The 16,989-nt window shown below is 44.3% G+C and overlaps 1 protein-coding gene across 43 annotated transcripts in view; it reads left to right on the top strand.

Moving 5' to 3' along the window:
• KCNMA1 (potassium calcium-activated channel subfamily M alpha 1) overlaps nucleotides 1-16,989 on the top strand; it is a 767,331-nt gene that overhangs the window by 522,426 nt on the left and 227,916 nt on the right. For 40 of the 43 annotated variants that reach the window (XM_034930944.4, XM_034930943.4, XM_034930931.3 and 37 more), the window contains 3 exons: nucleotides 2,540-2,615; nucleotides 4,640-4,810; nucleotides 6,401-6,492. In XM_034930944.4, coding sequence (XP_034786835.1) covers nucleotides 2,540-2,615; nucleotides 4,640-4,810; nucleotides 6,401-6,492 — 339 coding nt within the window. Of the gene's footprint in view, nucleotides 1-2,539; nucleotides 2,616-4,639; nucleotides 4,811-6,400; nucleotides 6,493-6,592; nucleotides 6,685-16,989 lie in introns of all 43 variants that reach the window. The other 3 variants (XM_063607449.1, XM_063607448.1, XM_063607447.1) reach the window with 1 other exon arrangement.

The raw sequence follows: 16,989 nt of genomic DNA, 5'->3' as shown, positions 1-16,989 counted from the left end.
AATTTAAATCATTGGTTCTCCAAAAGAGAGGTAAGAGAGGGCAGTCATAACAGAGATGAATTGACCAAACCTAATGGGTTGGGCAACCCTGTAGGCTGCATTAAGCCACTACTGGGAAAATGCAAGAGCTAGAAAAGAGAGTCCTTTTCTGCAAGATGCAGCAAGGAACACAAGAGTCAAATAGCAACCTAAAACTTTACAAAAGACATCTTAAGTCAGTAGGATCAATTACCAATGAATGGCTGGAGGTGAGAGCCGGGGAAAGTCACTTTGTCTTGCAGGTGGGTGGAACGACTTTAAGGAAGCAGTAGGGATTGAACTGGGCTTTGAAGAATGGGGAAATTTGGCTAGATGGGAAGGGCTTTCGAGTTGAATAAATAGTGTAAACAATAGCTATAGTAAATAGGTTTAGCTGGCATGGCAGTTTCAAGAGTTTATGTGAAAGAGTGGTGGTGGGAGAGACTGGGACTTCACAAGGTGTTGACAATGGAAGGAGAGAGTTTGAATGTCATCTTTTAGTCAACAAGAAGCCTTTGGACAGTGAAGTGACCTGCTGACAGCAGCGTTCAGGTATACCCCAGTGGGACTGAACAGGATGCAGTTTAGAAAGAGAGCAGGGGCAGATACCAGTACACTCAGTGCAGAGTCACAGGGGCCTGCTATGCTCCAGGGACCCAGGGCTCCTGGAATCCAGACAGACAAGGCCTCAGCTCTTAGGGACCTCAAAATGTCATAAGGTCCAGTTGATCCACTCAAGGAACACCAGTGAATGCTAAAGCTATTAGGTATAAGGTTTTTGGGGAGCAGGTTATTCCTGCAGTCTCGGGGCCTCACTCAAGGTGGCATATTCATTACAAAGGGAAATGGGCACCTCTCAGTGGAGACATTAGCATTTCTGCCTTAGCCACATGGATGGAGCTAGTCATTGGGCTGGGATATCCTGATGTGATGCCATCCCCGCAGAGATTCTTAACAGAAATACTTAAGTAGGGAGCTATGTAGGATGATCAAGTCTAGAGGTCTAATGTACAACATGAGGACTATTGCTAATAAAATTGTATGGTATTTGGGATTTTTGTTAAATATGTAGATTTTAGCTGCTCTTGTCACACACAAAAACGTAACTATGTGAGATGGTAGGTAATATCATGTTGTAAACCTCAAACATACACAGTAACATTTATTTAAAAAATAAACTGGGCTGGGCGCAGTGGATCACACCTGTAATCCTAGCACTTTGGGAGGCCAAGGCCGGCAGATCACCTGAGGTCAGGAGTTCGAGATCAGCCTGGCCAACGTGGTGAAACCCCATCTCTACTAAAAATACAAAAATTAGCTGGGCGTGGTGGCGGGTGCCTGTAATCCCAGCTACTCGGGAGGCTAAGGCAGGAGAATTGCTTGAACCTGGCAGGCAGAGGTTGCAGTGAGCCAAGACCGTGCCACTGCACTCCAGCCTGGGTGACAGAGTCAGACCTCGTCTCAAAAAATAAAAAATAAAATAAAAATAAATAAGTAAATAAACAGGATCCAGAATATAGAACATTATAGAAGACAACCTAGGTTCACACAAAATTTAATGTCATTACAAAGGAGTGGTGTCAATTATACATTAGAAGGGACTGAAGCTGGGATTGGCAAACTATAGCCCATGCCGGCTGCCTGTTTTTGTAAATAAAATTTTATTGGAACAAAGCCATATCTATTCCTGTACATGTTGTCCAAAAGCTGCTCTGAAGCCACAGTGACAGAGTTGAGTATTTGTGACAACGTCTATATGGCCTGTAAAGCCTAAAATATTTACTCTCTGTCCTTGTTTCCTGACAGTTGGATTTAAGCCACCTAACAGCCAAATGCAGTGCATGAAACTTGGGTCTGGGGGGAAAATAAAAAAAAATCAATAAACATAATTTTGGGGCAACTGGAGACATTTAAATAAGGTCTGCATATTAAATAGCATTACTGAATTTTTATGTTTTAATTTTCTGAGGCGTGCAATGGTATTGTGATTATGCTGTGCAATGCCCTTCTTCTTAGGAGTTGGGTGCTAAAGTATTTAGGGCTTGTGCCATGATGTCTCTGATTTATTGGTAAATAGTTTAGCAAATATATATATATATATATATATATATATATGTACATGGCAAGAAGAAGAGAAGGAAAAAGGGCGGTGGGGGGGGGGATAAGAGAAAAAGCATGTAGGGAGATAAAGCACCCATGGTAAAATGTTAATAATTGGTCAGTCTAAATGAAGAGTGTACAAGTGTTCATTATACTGTTCTTTCCACTTTTCTGTAGATTTGAAGAGTTTTTTAAATAAAAGTTAATTTTTTACCAAAGTTAAATTTGTTCCTCTAGGCTCTGTCCTGACCTTCATCCCAGCAGCTTCCTCCACCTTCCAGAATTCCCTTATAATGGAGAAATGGTTGGGAGTTAGATGTGGCAGCCTCTCCTGCTAAGCGGGTGCTGTTATCCTGTAAGGTAGCCCCAGCAGGGCCTTCCCTTGGTAACGTGGGGATTTTGCTTGTTGTCTCTTGCACAGTAATTCCATCAAGCTGGTGAATCTGCTCTCCATATTTATCAGCACGTGGCTGACTGCAGCCGGGTTCATCCATTTGGTGAGTAACCTTGAAGACCCTTCTGCTCTCGCTTGCCTGCAACAAGACCCTCTCTGAGTCATTTTATTACCTAAAATTTATCTTGCTGGAAATAAACTTCACCTCAGTTGTAGACAGGAAGATAGGAAGCAACCACACAATTGTCTGGGTTTCCAACCTTTTTACCCCAAACTAGTTCCAAATGGTGAGTAATGTTTGCACTATTAACCTGCATTTTTCTGTTCATTGCTCATTGGTATTGTCATGGGGGCTTTGGTAGATTTTCCTTCTGTCTGCAATAACTATAGTAAGCCACAAGATGGCAGTGCTTCCTAAGCAAACACCTGGAAAAGGTCTGGGGACAAGGTTGGAAGTTGGACCCACACCTCCTAGTAAACAACAAATTCAGATCCCTCAATTTCTTTCCACTTCTGCCTTACGAAAAGCCACCTTTGATTATTTTGTCTGATTTGTACCTCAAAAATGTTCATTCTTTTTCATTAGTGACTCTTTGAAAGCCTTGTATTAAGTCAAGCCCCTCACACCACCCGAAGGCAGACATTCCCCCCTGCTTTTAGAGAGCACAGCCATTGTGGGAAGTGTGTTTCATGCAAACATAGACTCTTACAACTGGAAGGAGCCTCGTCTAGCTCTGAGACTTTGGATAAAGTTGACCACCAGTGGCTGAGCCTCTATTTGCATAAGGGATAGAAGGACGCGCTTAGCTACCCACACTTGGGATTTAGGTAATTATCACCCAAAGGAAGACAGGCCTGGGATGGCAGTGGGTGGGGCATGGGGGCTCATGTAGTCACCAGATCTGGAGTCTCCTGCCCAGCCCTTAATGCTGATGGGATTCATGGCCAAAATCAACCTTAATCACCCTAATTCTTGCTGTAACCAAGCACGAAGCACCCAAATCACATATGTGGAGGAGATAGTTGTCTTTAATAAGATGATGACCCCACCTTACTATGGGTATTAGTGAAGTCCCTTCAGGTTCACCAGGAAACTTTTGTGAAAATGGCACATTGAGGACAAACTGATGTGTGAAAGAGGCCAGGCCCTGGAAACATTTTGCAGAGGCAGAGGTGGAGGCCTGGGGGCCACCGTCTACAGGCCCTGTGGGTGGATCACAGGCATATTTGAGTAAAATTGGGCCCGCAGCTCCCTCTCTCCTGAGAGTATCTAAAGTACCTTTCCTGCCCATCTACTAGCCTTGTTGGCAGATCAAATATGATGGAAGGACAGGAAAGTAGGGAAACTGCAGTCTCGGGCCAAAGCTCTCCAAATCCAGCCACACCCATTTGTTGAAGTTTTGCCTCTGCAGAGTTGACCAGGACCTGTGTCGCCCACAAAACTGAAAAAGTTTGCCAGCCCTTGATCTAACGGGCTGTGCCAGTGCAAGCTGTTCTCATGAGCTCACTTTCCATGCCCCTGCGAAGATTCCGGCAGCCTCAAGGCTGGGACCACCATTGGCAATTTGCAAAGGAGGGAGAGCAGGGCCAGATTCCAGAGATGCTGTTTGAATCAGAAATAAGCAGGGCCCATATATACTGTCTGGATAAACTGATGGAAGGAGGCAGCCCCCTACGGAAGGGTTTAGAATTTCTGTGGGAGAGGCAGAGCCAGGCCATCTGGGCCTTAGAAATCCATTGAGGAAGGTCAGGGAAGGAATCTCTGGCTCTTTCCTTGAAGAGAGTGCTCTAAAACCTGGCCAGAGGCAATGCCCTGAATTTTAGCTGGCTTCCCACATTTTACCAGAAGAAGAGAAAAGGCCTAGAGATATTTCCCTTCTTGCTTTCCCTCTCTGTCTCAATCAGCCAGGAAGACATCTCCTGCAGCTGCTTCTCCACTTTCTCTGCGTCCTGCTCAGGAGCTCTGCATCCTGACTCACAGAACTCAGCCCGGGAACCACACATCTCGTGTGGAGAGTGGTGTGCATTAGCAAGTGGCCTTCGGGAGTGCCGAGCTTCCGCGTTTATTGCATGTATACACTTCAATAGCATGTTTTTCTTTTTTCTCCCCTGTCCCATTTGCTTTAGGTGGAGAATTCAGGGGACCCATGGGAAAATTTCCAAAACAACCAGGCTCTCACCTACTGGGAATGTGTCTATTTACTCATGGTCACAATGTCCACCGTTGGTTATGGGGATGTTTATGCAAAAACCACACTTGGGCGCCTCTTCATGGTCTTCTTCATCCTCGGGGGACTGGTAAAAAAAATCTTTATTGTGATGTTGATTTTGATGGTTGTTAATATTTTCCATGATACATTTCCTTAAAGCTTTGTATTTTAGACTGTATTCTGCACTAGAAGCAAGCCTTAATGTTACAATCAGGCTAAGTAAATCCAAACACGATGGTGACTTTTCTGCATAATTCTTGGTGTATTACACTTGTCCCATAGATCCAGGCACATTGCCCTTGTCGGGGACAGCCATTTAGCCAGGAGCAAACCTAATTGTCTTAAGAAAAGTGATGCTGTTAATAAGGGAGAGTGTCTACCCCTTAGCAATGTAACTCAGCATCTGGTATGCTACAAGGACAGTGGCTGTCACCTGCCTCTGGTAGAAGCTGTCGATACTTTGTAGAGACAGTTTGCGGTTTCAAGAGCTCCCCCTTCCCCTTTATGTTCCTCCCCAGACTTCCAACAAACACTGTGGCTGGGGCCTGCCCTAAAGAGAAGGGTCCCTACATCAAAGGAGGGAGAGCACCTTAGTCTTGTCCAGGCGGACATCCCCATGTGAGCAGTGTGCAGTTTTGCAAACAGCTCACTCCATTCTGCAGCGGACACATGGGGTATTTTTGCTCCTTTCTTCTAAGAAAGTTTCACTGTTTGCTTTTTAAAAGTCTACGCAGCTCTTTATGTTGCACTAAACCATCCCTTCTGATGTAAATCGAGGGGATTTCTGGCCACACGTTGGCAGTTGCTGTATTTTGTCTTTCAAAGTAGCTCATTTTAAGTTTAGATTTTTTTTGCCATTTATGAAGCGAGTGATTAAAATCCTAATCCATACACAGCTTTCATGTATGTACACCGTGCGCACATTTATATGTAGTGATGCATACACCTCTCTCTGTTTTGTATGCATAGGGCCTATACATTTTAAAAATGTGTATAAATGTGCACATGCATGTGTACATTCACGCAAGCATTTCTACAGCATCCGTGAGGTGCCTATAGATAATAAGACCCATCCAGCCAGCCACAGGCCAGATGTTTGTTGGACAAAACATGGCAGATTTGTGTTTCTCCTTGCTATCTTCTCCTCCCAGGTGATTTCCTAAATTTCCCTTTTGAGCTTTTTAGTGTTTTTTAATAGAAAAATGTAGTTTTTAATCTTTTGGTGTTTATTTTCTTTTGTCACTCATAAAAACATTGATTCTCCTCTGAAATTTAATGACAAAGGAAGATCTTCTCTTGCGAAACTGTGTGTGTCTGTGCATGCACACATGTGTCTGTGTGTGTTTAGTTTCACTAGCATGCCCCCCTTTTGCCTATTTTTCTTCAGCAAGAAGAACTAGATATCACCTTATTTATTCCTGTCTCCTTTGTATTTTTCTCGACTGTGATTTTTTTTTGTTCTTTAGTTGTCAAGGTGGCTAATGTTTGTTTGTCTTGTGTATTTCTGGGAGCTTGCTCTCTTCGTGCTTTTAGTTTTTTATGATCCAACATATCAATATATACCTTTGCAGGCCTAATCCTTTTGTGTTTTCAGATCTTAGTGCCCCCACCCTCTGAACAGGTCCCCCCTTTTCTTTGGCCTGTCTTTTTAGTCTCTCTCTGTCTCCTATCTTCTCAGGCCATGTTTGCCAGCTACGTCCCTGAAATCATAGAGTTAATAGGAAACCGCAAGAAATACGGGGGCTCCTATAGTGCGGTTAGTGGAAGAAAGTAAGTATGCCAAGAGGTTTTGCTGCCTCTGCTGCGGTAGAATCCTCTCTGCATGCCATTTTTTTTTTTTGGCTCTTGTTTCTTTGTTTCATGCATGTAGGCAATGTTTGCCCGCTACGTGCCCGAAATTGCTGCTCTCATCCTGAATCGGAATAAATTCGGCGGGACTTTTAACAAACATGGAGGCAGAAAGTAAGTCAGTTGCATCAGAAAAGATGTGGTTGAGTGACTTTCAGGAGTCCCTGTGGAGGTGCCATCTGAATTCTGCCCCTCCCCAACCCCACCGGGTGCTTCTGTGAGGGAAGGCCCAGTTTCTGCATGGGGTGTGATGTCAGAGGTGACCCGAGGATGTTGCCATGCTTGGACCAACTGCCATTCACAAATTCCAAGAGATGTAATGAATTTATCCTGAAAGGAGTCCATTTATAACTGGGCCCATATTTTCTCTTCTGACCCCTAACAAGTAAACAAAACTCATTCATTCTTCACATCATCTGGCTATGTGATAAAATTCTGGTCCCTCAAACTAGTATGATGCCTTCCTATGGTGGTTTGTGTGTAGCAAGAACACAGGATAAGACTCTGGCACAGAAGTCCTTGGGTGGCAGATCCAGGTCATCTGGCCTACTGCAAAGGCACTGTGGCCACTGGGAACCCAGTTCTCCTCTTCATCCAGGAGGCACCGATCTTATCCTCAAAGGGACTCATTACTCAGCTGAAATTCCTTCCGGGCAAGAAATAGTATATTTCTGGTAGTTTAGGGTACTACATGCTATTCCTGCTGAATCTTTTGTTTGGCTTCCCAAATGTGAATGCTTTCTTCTCGGGAACTATTTTAGTGTATGCTCAGATCACTTTATCACTCTCGATATCAATGTGCAGGTTCAATAGAGACCCCAAGGTTTTCTCCTAAGTAGAGGGCAGTACCTTACAACCTCAAGAGGGGAATGCCATGGGGGAGAGGGGGCTGGCAGCAGCCATCCTTTATTTATTTTTTTAAAGCTTTTTCTGGAGCAGTCACCTTTGTTTGTTTTTGGTTTTGAGGTATAACTTACATAGAGTTAAATATACACATCTTTAACATATAAAGTGAGGAACTTGTACCTATGTACACACCCAGTCACTATCATCCTACCATCCGGATCAGGACACAGAAAACTTTCATCACTCATGCCTCTTCCCAGTCATGGGCGTTCCTATCATGGAACTGTTTTGTTTTGTTTTGTTTTCCCTTCTCTTTCTGTTTCAAATGAACTCTTAAAGAGCTTCTTTGGTTTTTTTTAAGAGGAAATAAAATCAGACTGGGAGCATTGTATTTCCCTCCACTGCTGCCTTCTCTTTTTGACAGTCAGCCGTGTCAGACAGAGTGGACCCTCCCCTTTGGTCAGTGAATCCAGTGCTTCCTGAGCTCAGGTGTCCAGGCCTCTGCACAGGAAATGAGGAGGTGGACAAAAGGGCTCATTTTCTTGAACTACCCACAGGACACCCGTTTCCTTTCAAAGGCACAAAGGACAGTGGGCCAGAGGAGGCCAGTTGGCGTCTTTTCAGGGAGGCAGCACATCCCTCCATCTTCCCTCTAATGGAGCCCTCCCCTCAATATTATCTTAACAGCCCTGGATGAGGTTAGAACCAAGCTGTTCTGATTTCTGGGCCATCGGTTGGATCCAAAAGGCCAAATAAGTCCAAAGATTCCCAGTGGTCATGTATCCCATGCCAAGAGGAAAACAGCATCTCGATTCATTTTGCTTTGAAGGTGTGGACAGGTCTCCATAAAGCAGAAGGCATTCTGAGGGCCTGGGGCTCTCTTTATGGCCTCCCTATCTTCTGATGTCTCCACCAGCATTTCCCAATCACTGCCCCGAAGAAGTCAATAAAATCAATTGCTCTGAAGGCTAAGTTGAAAATATTTCTTAACTCTCATTCCAGGTGATTTTTTTTTTTTTAATGAAATAATTTTCCTAGTCAAATGTGGGTGAGCTGGTGGGTGGGCTGGAGGCCGGCAGCTTTTGGTGCCGGCTGACCCAGATGGGGCTCTCAGCCCGGCACTCACTCACTGCCCCCAGTCCGATCCGGTCATCTTTCACCCTGGCAGTTCCACTCAAACTTTCAGGTGCTGATGACTTCAGATCACAGACTTCCTGCCATTCTGTTCTGGCTCTGTAATCTTTTATCACCGCTTTTAGCCTGGTTTTCTCTCTCTCTCTTTCTCTTTTTTTTCTTCTCCGTTTATGAAAATGCACTTTGCTTTTAATGTTCTTTTTGGGTCCCCACTGTTCCTGACCCTGCAGACACAGAGTCCGTCCTGTCATCAGCACCGGGCCTGTTCACTACTTTATGCATTGTTTCCTGGTTCAAAAGCTAATTACTAAGTAGTTTAAGGAAGGCCTTTGGTCACTTAGATCTTTCATCAGAAAATATAAGCTTGGGAAAGGCACGGTAATAAAGGGCCATTAGCACCCTTTGTTTGATGTTGTTTTTCCAGTCAGTAAAACAAGATTGATGAAATGTTATGTTTGGCCAAATTTTGAGTTTTCATTTGGAATTCAGTGTTGAGAGAATGGGCTGTCAGAATCAATAAGTTTTCTTTCGCTTGGGATATGGGCATGTGGTAGTAATTAGCAATATAAGGTCTTTAGTTGAGCAACCAAGCATGGATTCTGGCAGCAAACATAATGAGAAACTACAGTTGTTCTATTTCTAACGTCAAAAAGTTTCCAGATAAAATTAAATGCATTTGCAAAAGGAAAGCAGCTAAACTTTGTTGAAAGATAAAGTTCAGACTCTTAAAACAGTGTGCTGTGCTCTGAGTTTTTGTGTATGCATAAGTCCATGTGCTCTGCCCATGGACACACACATACATGTTCTCTGCTCCCCAGGACCCAATCAAATAAATGCCCAGAAAGAAATTAGAATGTATACATAGTTAAGGGATTTGTTTACTTGTGCATATTTTATTCAGAAATGATTTCTCTAACAATATATTAACTTGTCAGAGAACTCAAGGTAACTCATGATCTAAAGCTACAGAGACATAAAACTTTGAAATTCAAAGATTATTTAAACTACAAAATTTAGGCAGAGAAGATCAGGGTTTTGTTTGTACAACACCCAAATTCAGGATATTTGAGAATATGAAGATTTCATTGGCATTTCATTTTCAATTTTAATCAATGTGTTTGGCATAATATAAACACTTCAAGTAGCATTCTCAAAGCCTCTTCACCATCAACACTATTTCAAGGGCCTAGAGTGCCTTACCCAACATTTTCATCACCTCCTGAAGGATACCCAGTCCCTGCAGTAGGTATGGGTAATTGTGCACATGTGTGTGTGTGTTGGCTATTTCATGTATGTTATGATGGATTGGAGCATCTAAGAATAGGGGTTTGGGTGTCCACAACCAAGGGTTCAGTGAGTAGCTGAGGCAGGTAATCTCTCTGAGTTGGAGGGATTAGGGACAACTGGGCTCTTGGGCTGATACCCCTAAATCTTATTCAGAAGGGTAGCCCTCCTGCAGCCCAGCCTGCCTCCCAAGGCCACTGCCTCCTCCTCCTTTCCTTTGTGTAAGGTCAAAGCTGCTTAGAGACAGGGAAGGCCTGAGGGCTGGTGACGCTCCCATGGCCTTTGGGATCCCCAGCTCTCTCCTCCCTCTCACAGCCCCTTGCAGTTTCCCCCAGAGGTCTCCTCCCTGAGTGTGATTCATTCCACTCCTGGTTAGTTTATGAGAACTGACAGGATCATGGTCCAAGGTCACATGGCCAAGGGCCATGGAAAATAATCAGTCACAGAGAGGAATCCATCTGCTGTAACCCCCTTGTTAGAGGGAGTCCAGCCAGGAGCCACCCAGACCTTGTGTTTCCCATGTTGGGACTTGAGTGACTCAAGTTTGAGGCAATCCTAGGCCCAGGTGTTTGGGACAGAGAGAATGGGATGGGTTTGGATTATTCTACTGATTCCTGGTAGCCAAATGCTGACAGGGCACACGAGAGGGGAATGAGTCATGAAAGACTAGATGTAGCCAAGGTGGGAGAGGAAAGTGAGTGTAATTAACTTGGAGGAAGGTCCTCAGGATGAAGCTGCTGAGCCGCCATTCTGGTTTGGGGAATAGTTGTCATGGACTAACCCATCTCTTGCTCCAATTCAAGAAAGCTGCCTGTGAAACTTAAATGCTGTGGCTTCTCTTGGAACATTTGCCTATAGAGACAGGAGTGCCACACACTTCCTGAAATGAGAATGTGAATCAGTGCAGCCTAAAGCCCCAGGACTGCCTTCTCTGGCAATAGTAATACCTACAAATATTGGCATATTTCAGAATCCTCACACTGATCCTGTGAAAAAGGTATTACCATCATCTCCATTTGGAATGAGTGAAGAAACTGAGGAACAGGGAGGTTAAGTAACTTGCCTGACATCACCCAGCTAGTAAAGAGTTGGGCTGGGGTTTGAACCTGGACAGCCTGCTTCCCTGTGTCCTGCTGCCTCTCCAAGTCATCTCTTGAGACTCCATTCTGCTCTAAACTCAGTGATCTCCTATTGTTTGTATCTTCCTCCACCTTTCCCTATAAGTGGAGCCAGAGTACCGTGCTCATGATGGAGAGGAAGAGAAAGGCATGAGCTTCACTTCGGGGCTGTCTCCTCTCCCCTCCTGCCCACCCACTACCCCTAAGGGTCCTGGCCCCAGGATTGAGGGGAAAAAGATGGAGAGGGGACAAAACCATTCCTTCATTTATTTTTCTCATTTGGTTAGACTAGAATTCTAATTCCCTCTTGAACACTTCTAGCAATGAAAGGCTCTCAAGGACAGACAGATGAACCACACCCAAAGTGAGAATTGCACCTTTTTTGTGGATTTCAACATTTTCTTCCCCTTCCTGGCTCCATCCTTTAAAGGTAGTTCCATGGAGAATTGTAGTGATCTGCTAAACTTGGACTTCCCCGCTGGGCAGATCTCACCTGCAGAGCCTTCTATACCCTTGCAGATGGAACCACCTGTTCCCTTTCACTCCTTAGTTGGTCTGCCGCACAGCACAGAGCAGTTATCTGGAGGTGGTTTCTTACTTATCAGTGAAAGGCACAGTAGAGCCCCACATGACCAGTTCTGCAGGGTGCATTTTGTGTGTTTGTTTCATAGCTTTGACTTGGAATATTCACCCTCAGGAGCCTGTATCCCACTGGAGGGAGTTAGGGCTGTCTGCATTCAACCTCGGATGTGGTCTCCACATTGGAAAGAGCCTTACATTCAGAGAGATGGGGACAGTTTGTCATGCTTTTCTATTTAAATATGAAACTAGAGTACTTAATTATCTTCTTTATTGTAAATGCTCATATTTTAAAGAGGATTCCATACTTTAGAAGAAATGATTGAGTATTCAATAGTTGAGAACAAAATTCAAAAACTAAAAACAGCCCAGCACAGTTAGTGACCTGCCTCACTGTCCATTCCTGTGGCCCCTCTCCATTGGTTCATTCACTCACTCGGCAAGCAGGCATTCTCTGTGTTATGCGTCAGGCATGATGCTGGGTTGTGTTGGGTGCTCAGGGTTCATTGGTGAACAAACTACCCTCGGAACCTGTCCTCATGGAGTTTACAGTCTCAAGGAGGTTGCAAGCACTGAGCAAGGGTACAACTAAAGCAAATGCCAATTACACATTTTTAATGTGTGCTGCAAAACCAAAAAAGACTAAGATTCTGCAACTGAGAAAAACAGGGATTAGTTACACTGGATAAAGTAGTCCAAGGAAGCGACACCTCAGAGGAGGAGATGCTAACTAACGCTTGTTCAATGACCTTGACCCAGCTTGCATTACCCACTAAGCTGGGGGAGCTAACGCTCTTGCTTTTAAAATCCAGGTTATGCAAGCCCCACTTGCAAACATAGGTCTTCAGTTCTACCTCCACTAGAGGAAGTCTTAAAAACTGATTGCTCGCTCGGACCCCAACCTGCCGGAACAGTGCTCGCTTGACTTATCTGGAGATGGCATCCTGCGTATCTTCCCTGCTTCCTGATTATTGGGTTGTTTTTAAACTCTGTGTCTTTCCTTATATCAGAATTTGGACTCTCCTTCTCACTCAGACCTTTTGTTCCTTCCTGAGACCACACATTATTCCCTCCTGCCTGGCTGTCTTGTATCAACATGGAATTCCACTCCACTTCCTCCACCACACTCATGTCTTGTCCACCAGGGTTCTAGACTGATTTCTAAAGGATTTGGAATTTTAAATTGTCTAGTGTGCCAGAGCATGGATTATTTATTTACAAAGACTCATTTAATCTACGGCCGCATAGCCTACCCTACCTTAAAGGAATTAACATGAGTCACGCTTTCATGTCCATCCATTCCACATGTGTTTACTGAGGGCTTGCTACCAGGCACTGGGGACAGATGCGTTTCTACACATCCATAAAAATCTCCAACTATACCACAGCTTTTCTGAGCTACACATCGTACTATTTGGCCACCTAAGTGGTTGGGAAGTCCAATATCAGAGCTTATTGAAACCTCTTCTCTTGGTTCTGAGAGTCTTGCTACAACACCATTTCCCTCTCGACTCTTTCTGGGAAGACATGGCCTCTAGCACTTGGGAATCGGATTTGAGATGATTTCATGTTATACTGACTTGGGCCGATCCACAGGCCTTTCCTTTCCTGTTTACTTGTGTCTTGGGCAACAGTCATTCTCACTTTTCCTCACCTGCAAGGGGCGGACTGCTCTCATGAGGGGTGTTTCCTATAAAATGTCATTTATGATTTCTCTATTGCAGACATGGCTCTGGTCGAAATGTGACTGAAGCTTTGCATCCTACACAGACTTAGATCCCTCATCAAGTAGCCATTCAGCCTTCATTGCATGAGCCACGTGACTTCCCCAGCCTGAACCCCTCAGCAATGTCTTTGGATTTCTAGATTTTAAAAGCCATAAATTAGCAAATCATCAACATATCACCAGGAAGGATCATCTGGTAGCGATTCTAGTCAGAAGGAAACACAGGCCCCAATAACCAATCTTTACAAAGATATGAAGAACTGTAGACAGACAGATACAGTAAATAAGAAGACAAATAGATAATTCAAGTTGACAGAACATCTGGGACTGATTAGGCATTCTGCTTTGATTAGCATTAAACTTCTTGGGAACAGGGAAAACAAAAAATGAGCTTGCCCTAATACTTTGGAAAAATGACCTCTTGACTACTTCTGAAACGCGGTGCTGAGGGGTAGATACCCAAAGCGCTTGTCATTAGATGCCATGTCTTCTGATGTGATGTGCTAGGTATCCCTTCCTGATGAGAGGGGTCTTGGTGGGCGTGGGACATGGGCACTTCTTTCTTGGCATCTGTTTTGGATTCCTCTAAGCCATATCTTCAGTCCCTTTCAAACTTGAAGCTCTATTTAAAGAGACTTGGAAGCATATTAAATCAATTTCCTGATAATACTGATAGAATGAAGCTCCCCTGCTTTCCTGCTGTCACTCTTCCCTTCCACACACTTAGCAAAATGTTCCAGCTATTGTTCTGAAAACAAGAATAGAAATGTAGGTGGGAGATGAACTGTGTACCTTAAAAAAAGTCATATTCAAGCCTAGATTTTCACTCTCAAATATACTTTCTTCCATTAAAAAATAATTCGAATATGATTTCTCAAATTATAATTGCTGAAGATTCTGATCAATGGCTCCTTTGATTGGGTGAATCCTTGCCGGGTAGATTCAGAATCTCAGGAACAATTGCAGCCATCCAGACTAGGTTGCTCCATGTTTTCTGTCTTCGTACCATGTCATTCACTCTGCTGGACTTCTTTCCAGAGCTGTGCAAAATGGTTCCTGGTAGCTTTGGAGTTCCTTCCATGCTGCTGTCATCATACTATGAAACTAAACCAGAAAACTTTCTAACTGGCCAAGTCCAGTGTCTCTTTTTATTAAAACATTATAGAGGCCAATACACTGTGAGAGTTGTGGAAATCTGATTCTCTTGTCCCAAGGGTTCCAGTCTCCACAGCCAGTACTGGTGTTGCATCACAATGGCCTGCTGTCACCCCCAGAACCACAGGGACTGTTCCAAATATGGGTACCAGTTGCTGTAAAAGTAACCTATCTCCCCTCCTTGTACCTTTCTAACAAGAGGACATGGGGGCAGTTCAGAGATAGATATGTGCCCATCTCAGTGGGAGCTTATATGACCTTAGCCATTGACTCCAAAGGCAAATGTCAGCTAGTGTATAGAACAGCCTTAGGAAAACTCCCATTCTAACATATTGGCTCAACAAACAATAATTTGAATCCCCACCATGTGCTAAGCTCTGTGCTGTGGGTAAAATGTGGTTCTTGCTCTCCTGGAGCTTCTCTGAGATTCTGACCAATCAGTACCACCCAAGGAAACAGTGGCAGTGAAACAGAAGCTTGAGTATGCAGGAGCGTCTTCCCAGTGAAATGCTCTTTTTTCAGGAATTTTATTCATTGAAATCATAGAAGTGTACAATAATCATGAAAGCAAGAGACATTAGAGGGAAGCCTCCCAAAAGCATTTGATAATTCACATTGTTGAACATACCCATTGAACAGTGGAGAGCATAGGTAATAGCAGAGTGCCTTGTTCACCTAAAAGCTTACAGACCCAGTAAAAGAGGGGTGCAGAAAGATTTGGGAGGGTTGGGAATCCGCTGATGTGATCCTGAGGTCCACTCCTTTCCAGACCCCACAAAGGTCCTGCTGTGGCCTGTCATGCCTCGTATCATGCCTTCTTTTTACTTTTTTCCTTTTCTTTTTTTTTTTTTTTTGAGATGGAGTTTTGCTCTTGTTGCCCAGGCTGGAGTGCAATGGCGCAATCTTGGCTCACCACAACCTCCACCTCCCAGATTCAAGCGATTCTCCTGCCTCAGCCCCTTGAGTAGCTGGGATTACAGGCGTACGCCACCATGCCCGGCTAATTTTGTATTTTTAGCAGAGACGGGGTTTCTCTATGTTGGTCAGGCTGGTCTCGAACTCCTGACCGCAGGTGATCCGCCAGCCTTCTAACCTGTAGCTCCTTCCAGTCCCTGTGTGACTAATAGATGCTGGAGGTCTGCTGGGGCCTATGCAAGTATGTTGGGTCTACAGAGTGAATGGCTAGCAGCTTATGCTAGCTGTGGCAACACCGTTGGGTGTGGCTGGAGAACAAGGCAAAGATATGTCAAGTTGGTTGTCATTATGGGAGGGTCAGTCCCAACAGTATGTGCTCAAGGACCATGATACATGATTCACCAGGGGTGTTAGGGAGGGAGGTGGGGCTCGCTTTGTAAATCAAAACCCTCTCCTGGGCAAAATTCAGAGCCATTTCTTTGCTTGGACTCATTCTCCCTCTATTCCACCTTCATCCCTGAAGAGTGAGGCTGACCTTTGCCTGCCTTAGTCTTCTCTCAGTCTCTGCTTGTACAGAAGCAGCATTAAAAATGAAATCGGGCAAATCTGCTTTGATCTGAAAAAAGGAAAGTGCCATTCAGCTCCCTGATTTCTCTGTAAGAGCAGAGAACCATCTAGCATTGGGAGAGTCAGGTCAAGGGAAGACTTGCTTATTTTAAAATGGCCAAAGGCCACCAAGCCCAGAGTAATGGGATGAATAAGATGCAGAGGGGTGAGGGTGTTGGGGAGGGAGGCATAGGAGGAATCAGTGCAGTTTGTGAGGGTTCAGCAACTGTGGAATTGCTTACTGAAGAAAGCTGCAGAATTCCCCTTCCAGAGAGGAAGGAAGGAAAGAAAGGAAAGGAGAGAGAAAGAAACCTAAATGGTGGTAATACTTGCATACTAGGTAACAGTGAGAATTAGGTGAGAAACCAAAGTAAAGGTAAACAAGTCTACCAGTTAGGATTCTCTGGTTGCAGGCAACAGAAACTTATTTTTTTGCTGACTTAAGAAGAAAAGTTTTTTTTTTTTTTAAAGGTTAGGGTACCTTAGAGATTCCAATGAAAAACTGAAGAGCAAGATCCCAGAAAGGACAGAAAAGAACCAGAGATGCAGCTCTGACACTGAGGAAGTGGAAACTCGGGAGTAGTCATTACAGGGTTTTGTCATCAGGTTGAATCAACTCCCACTGTGATTAGCGTCAGCCCATCCAAGATTTAAAAGTACTCATTGGCCTCACTTGGGCAGAAAACCTTGACTAAAGGTCCCAAGACTGTATGTAATTGGGAGACTGTATTTAATTTGGGGAGGAGCAATTCCCCAAATTAAAATGAGGTGCTGTCCACAGAAGGGAGGGTGTATGCAGGACAGGCAAAATCTACCAATGTCCCCCGCACTGAGTTTCTCAGAATTTAAAGAATTGGACTGAGGCTCCATGTAGGCTACAAGCTACAAAATATGTGTGATCATTTCTCACCACGGTCTAATTATGGAGGTCTAACTGTGATTTGGGATGGTGGAAGTGTAGACACAGATCCCTCTAGGGTAGCTGAGGTTCTGACTGTCTGCATGCGATAAGATGCAAAGTTTTGGCCCAGGTGGGACATCCCGGTATTCCCCACT

Source organism: Pan paniscus, chromosome 8 (genome assembly GCF_029289425.2).
Source record: "Pan paniscus chromosome 8, NHGRI_mPanPan1-v2.0_pri, whole genome shotgun sequence".
NCBI lineage: Eukaryota > Metazoa > Chordata > Mammalia > Primates > Hominidae > Pan > Pan paniscus.
The sequence above is the reverse complement of the archived record's forward strand: the minus strand, read 5'-3'. Positions and strand labels throughout refer to the sequence as shown.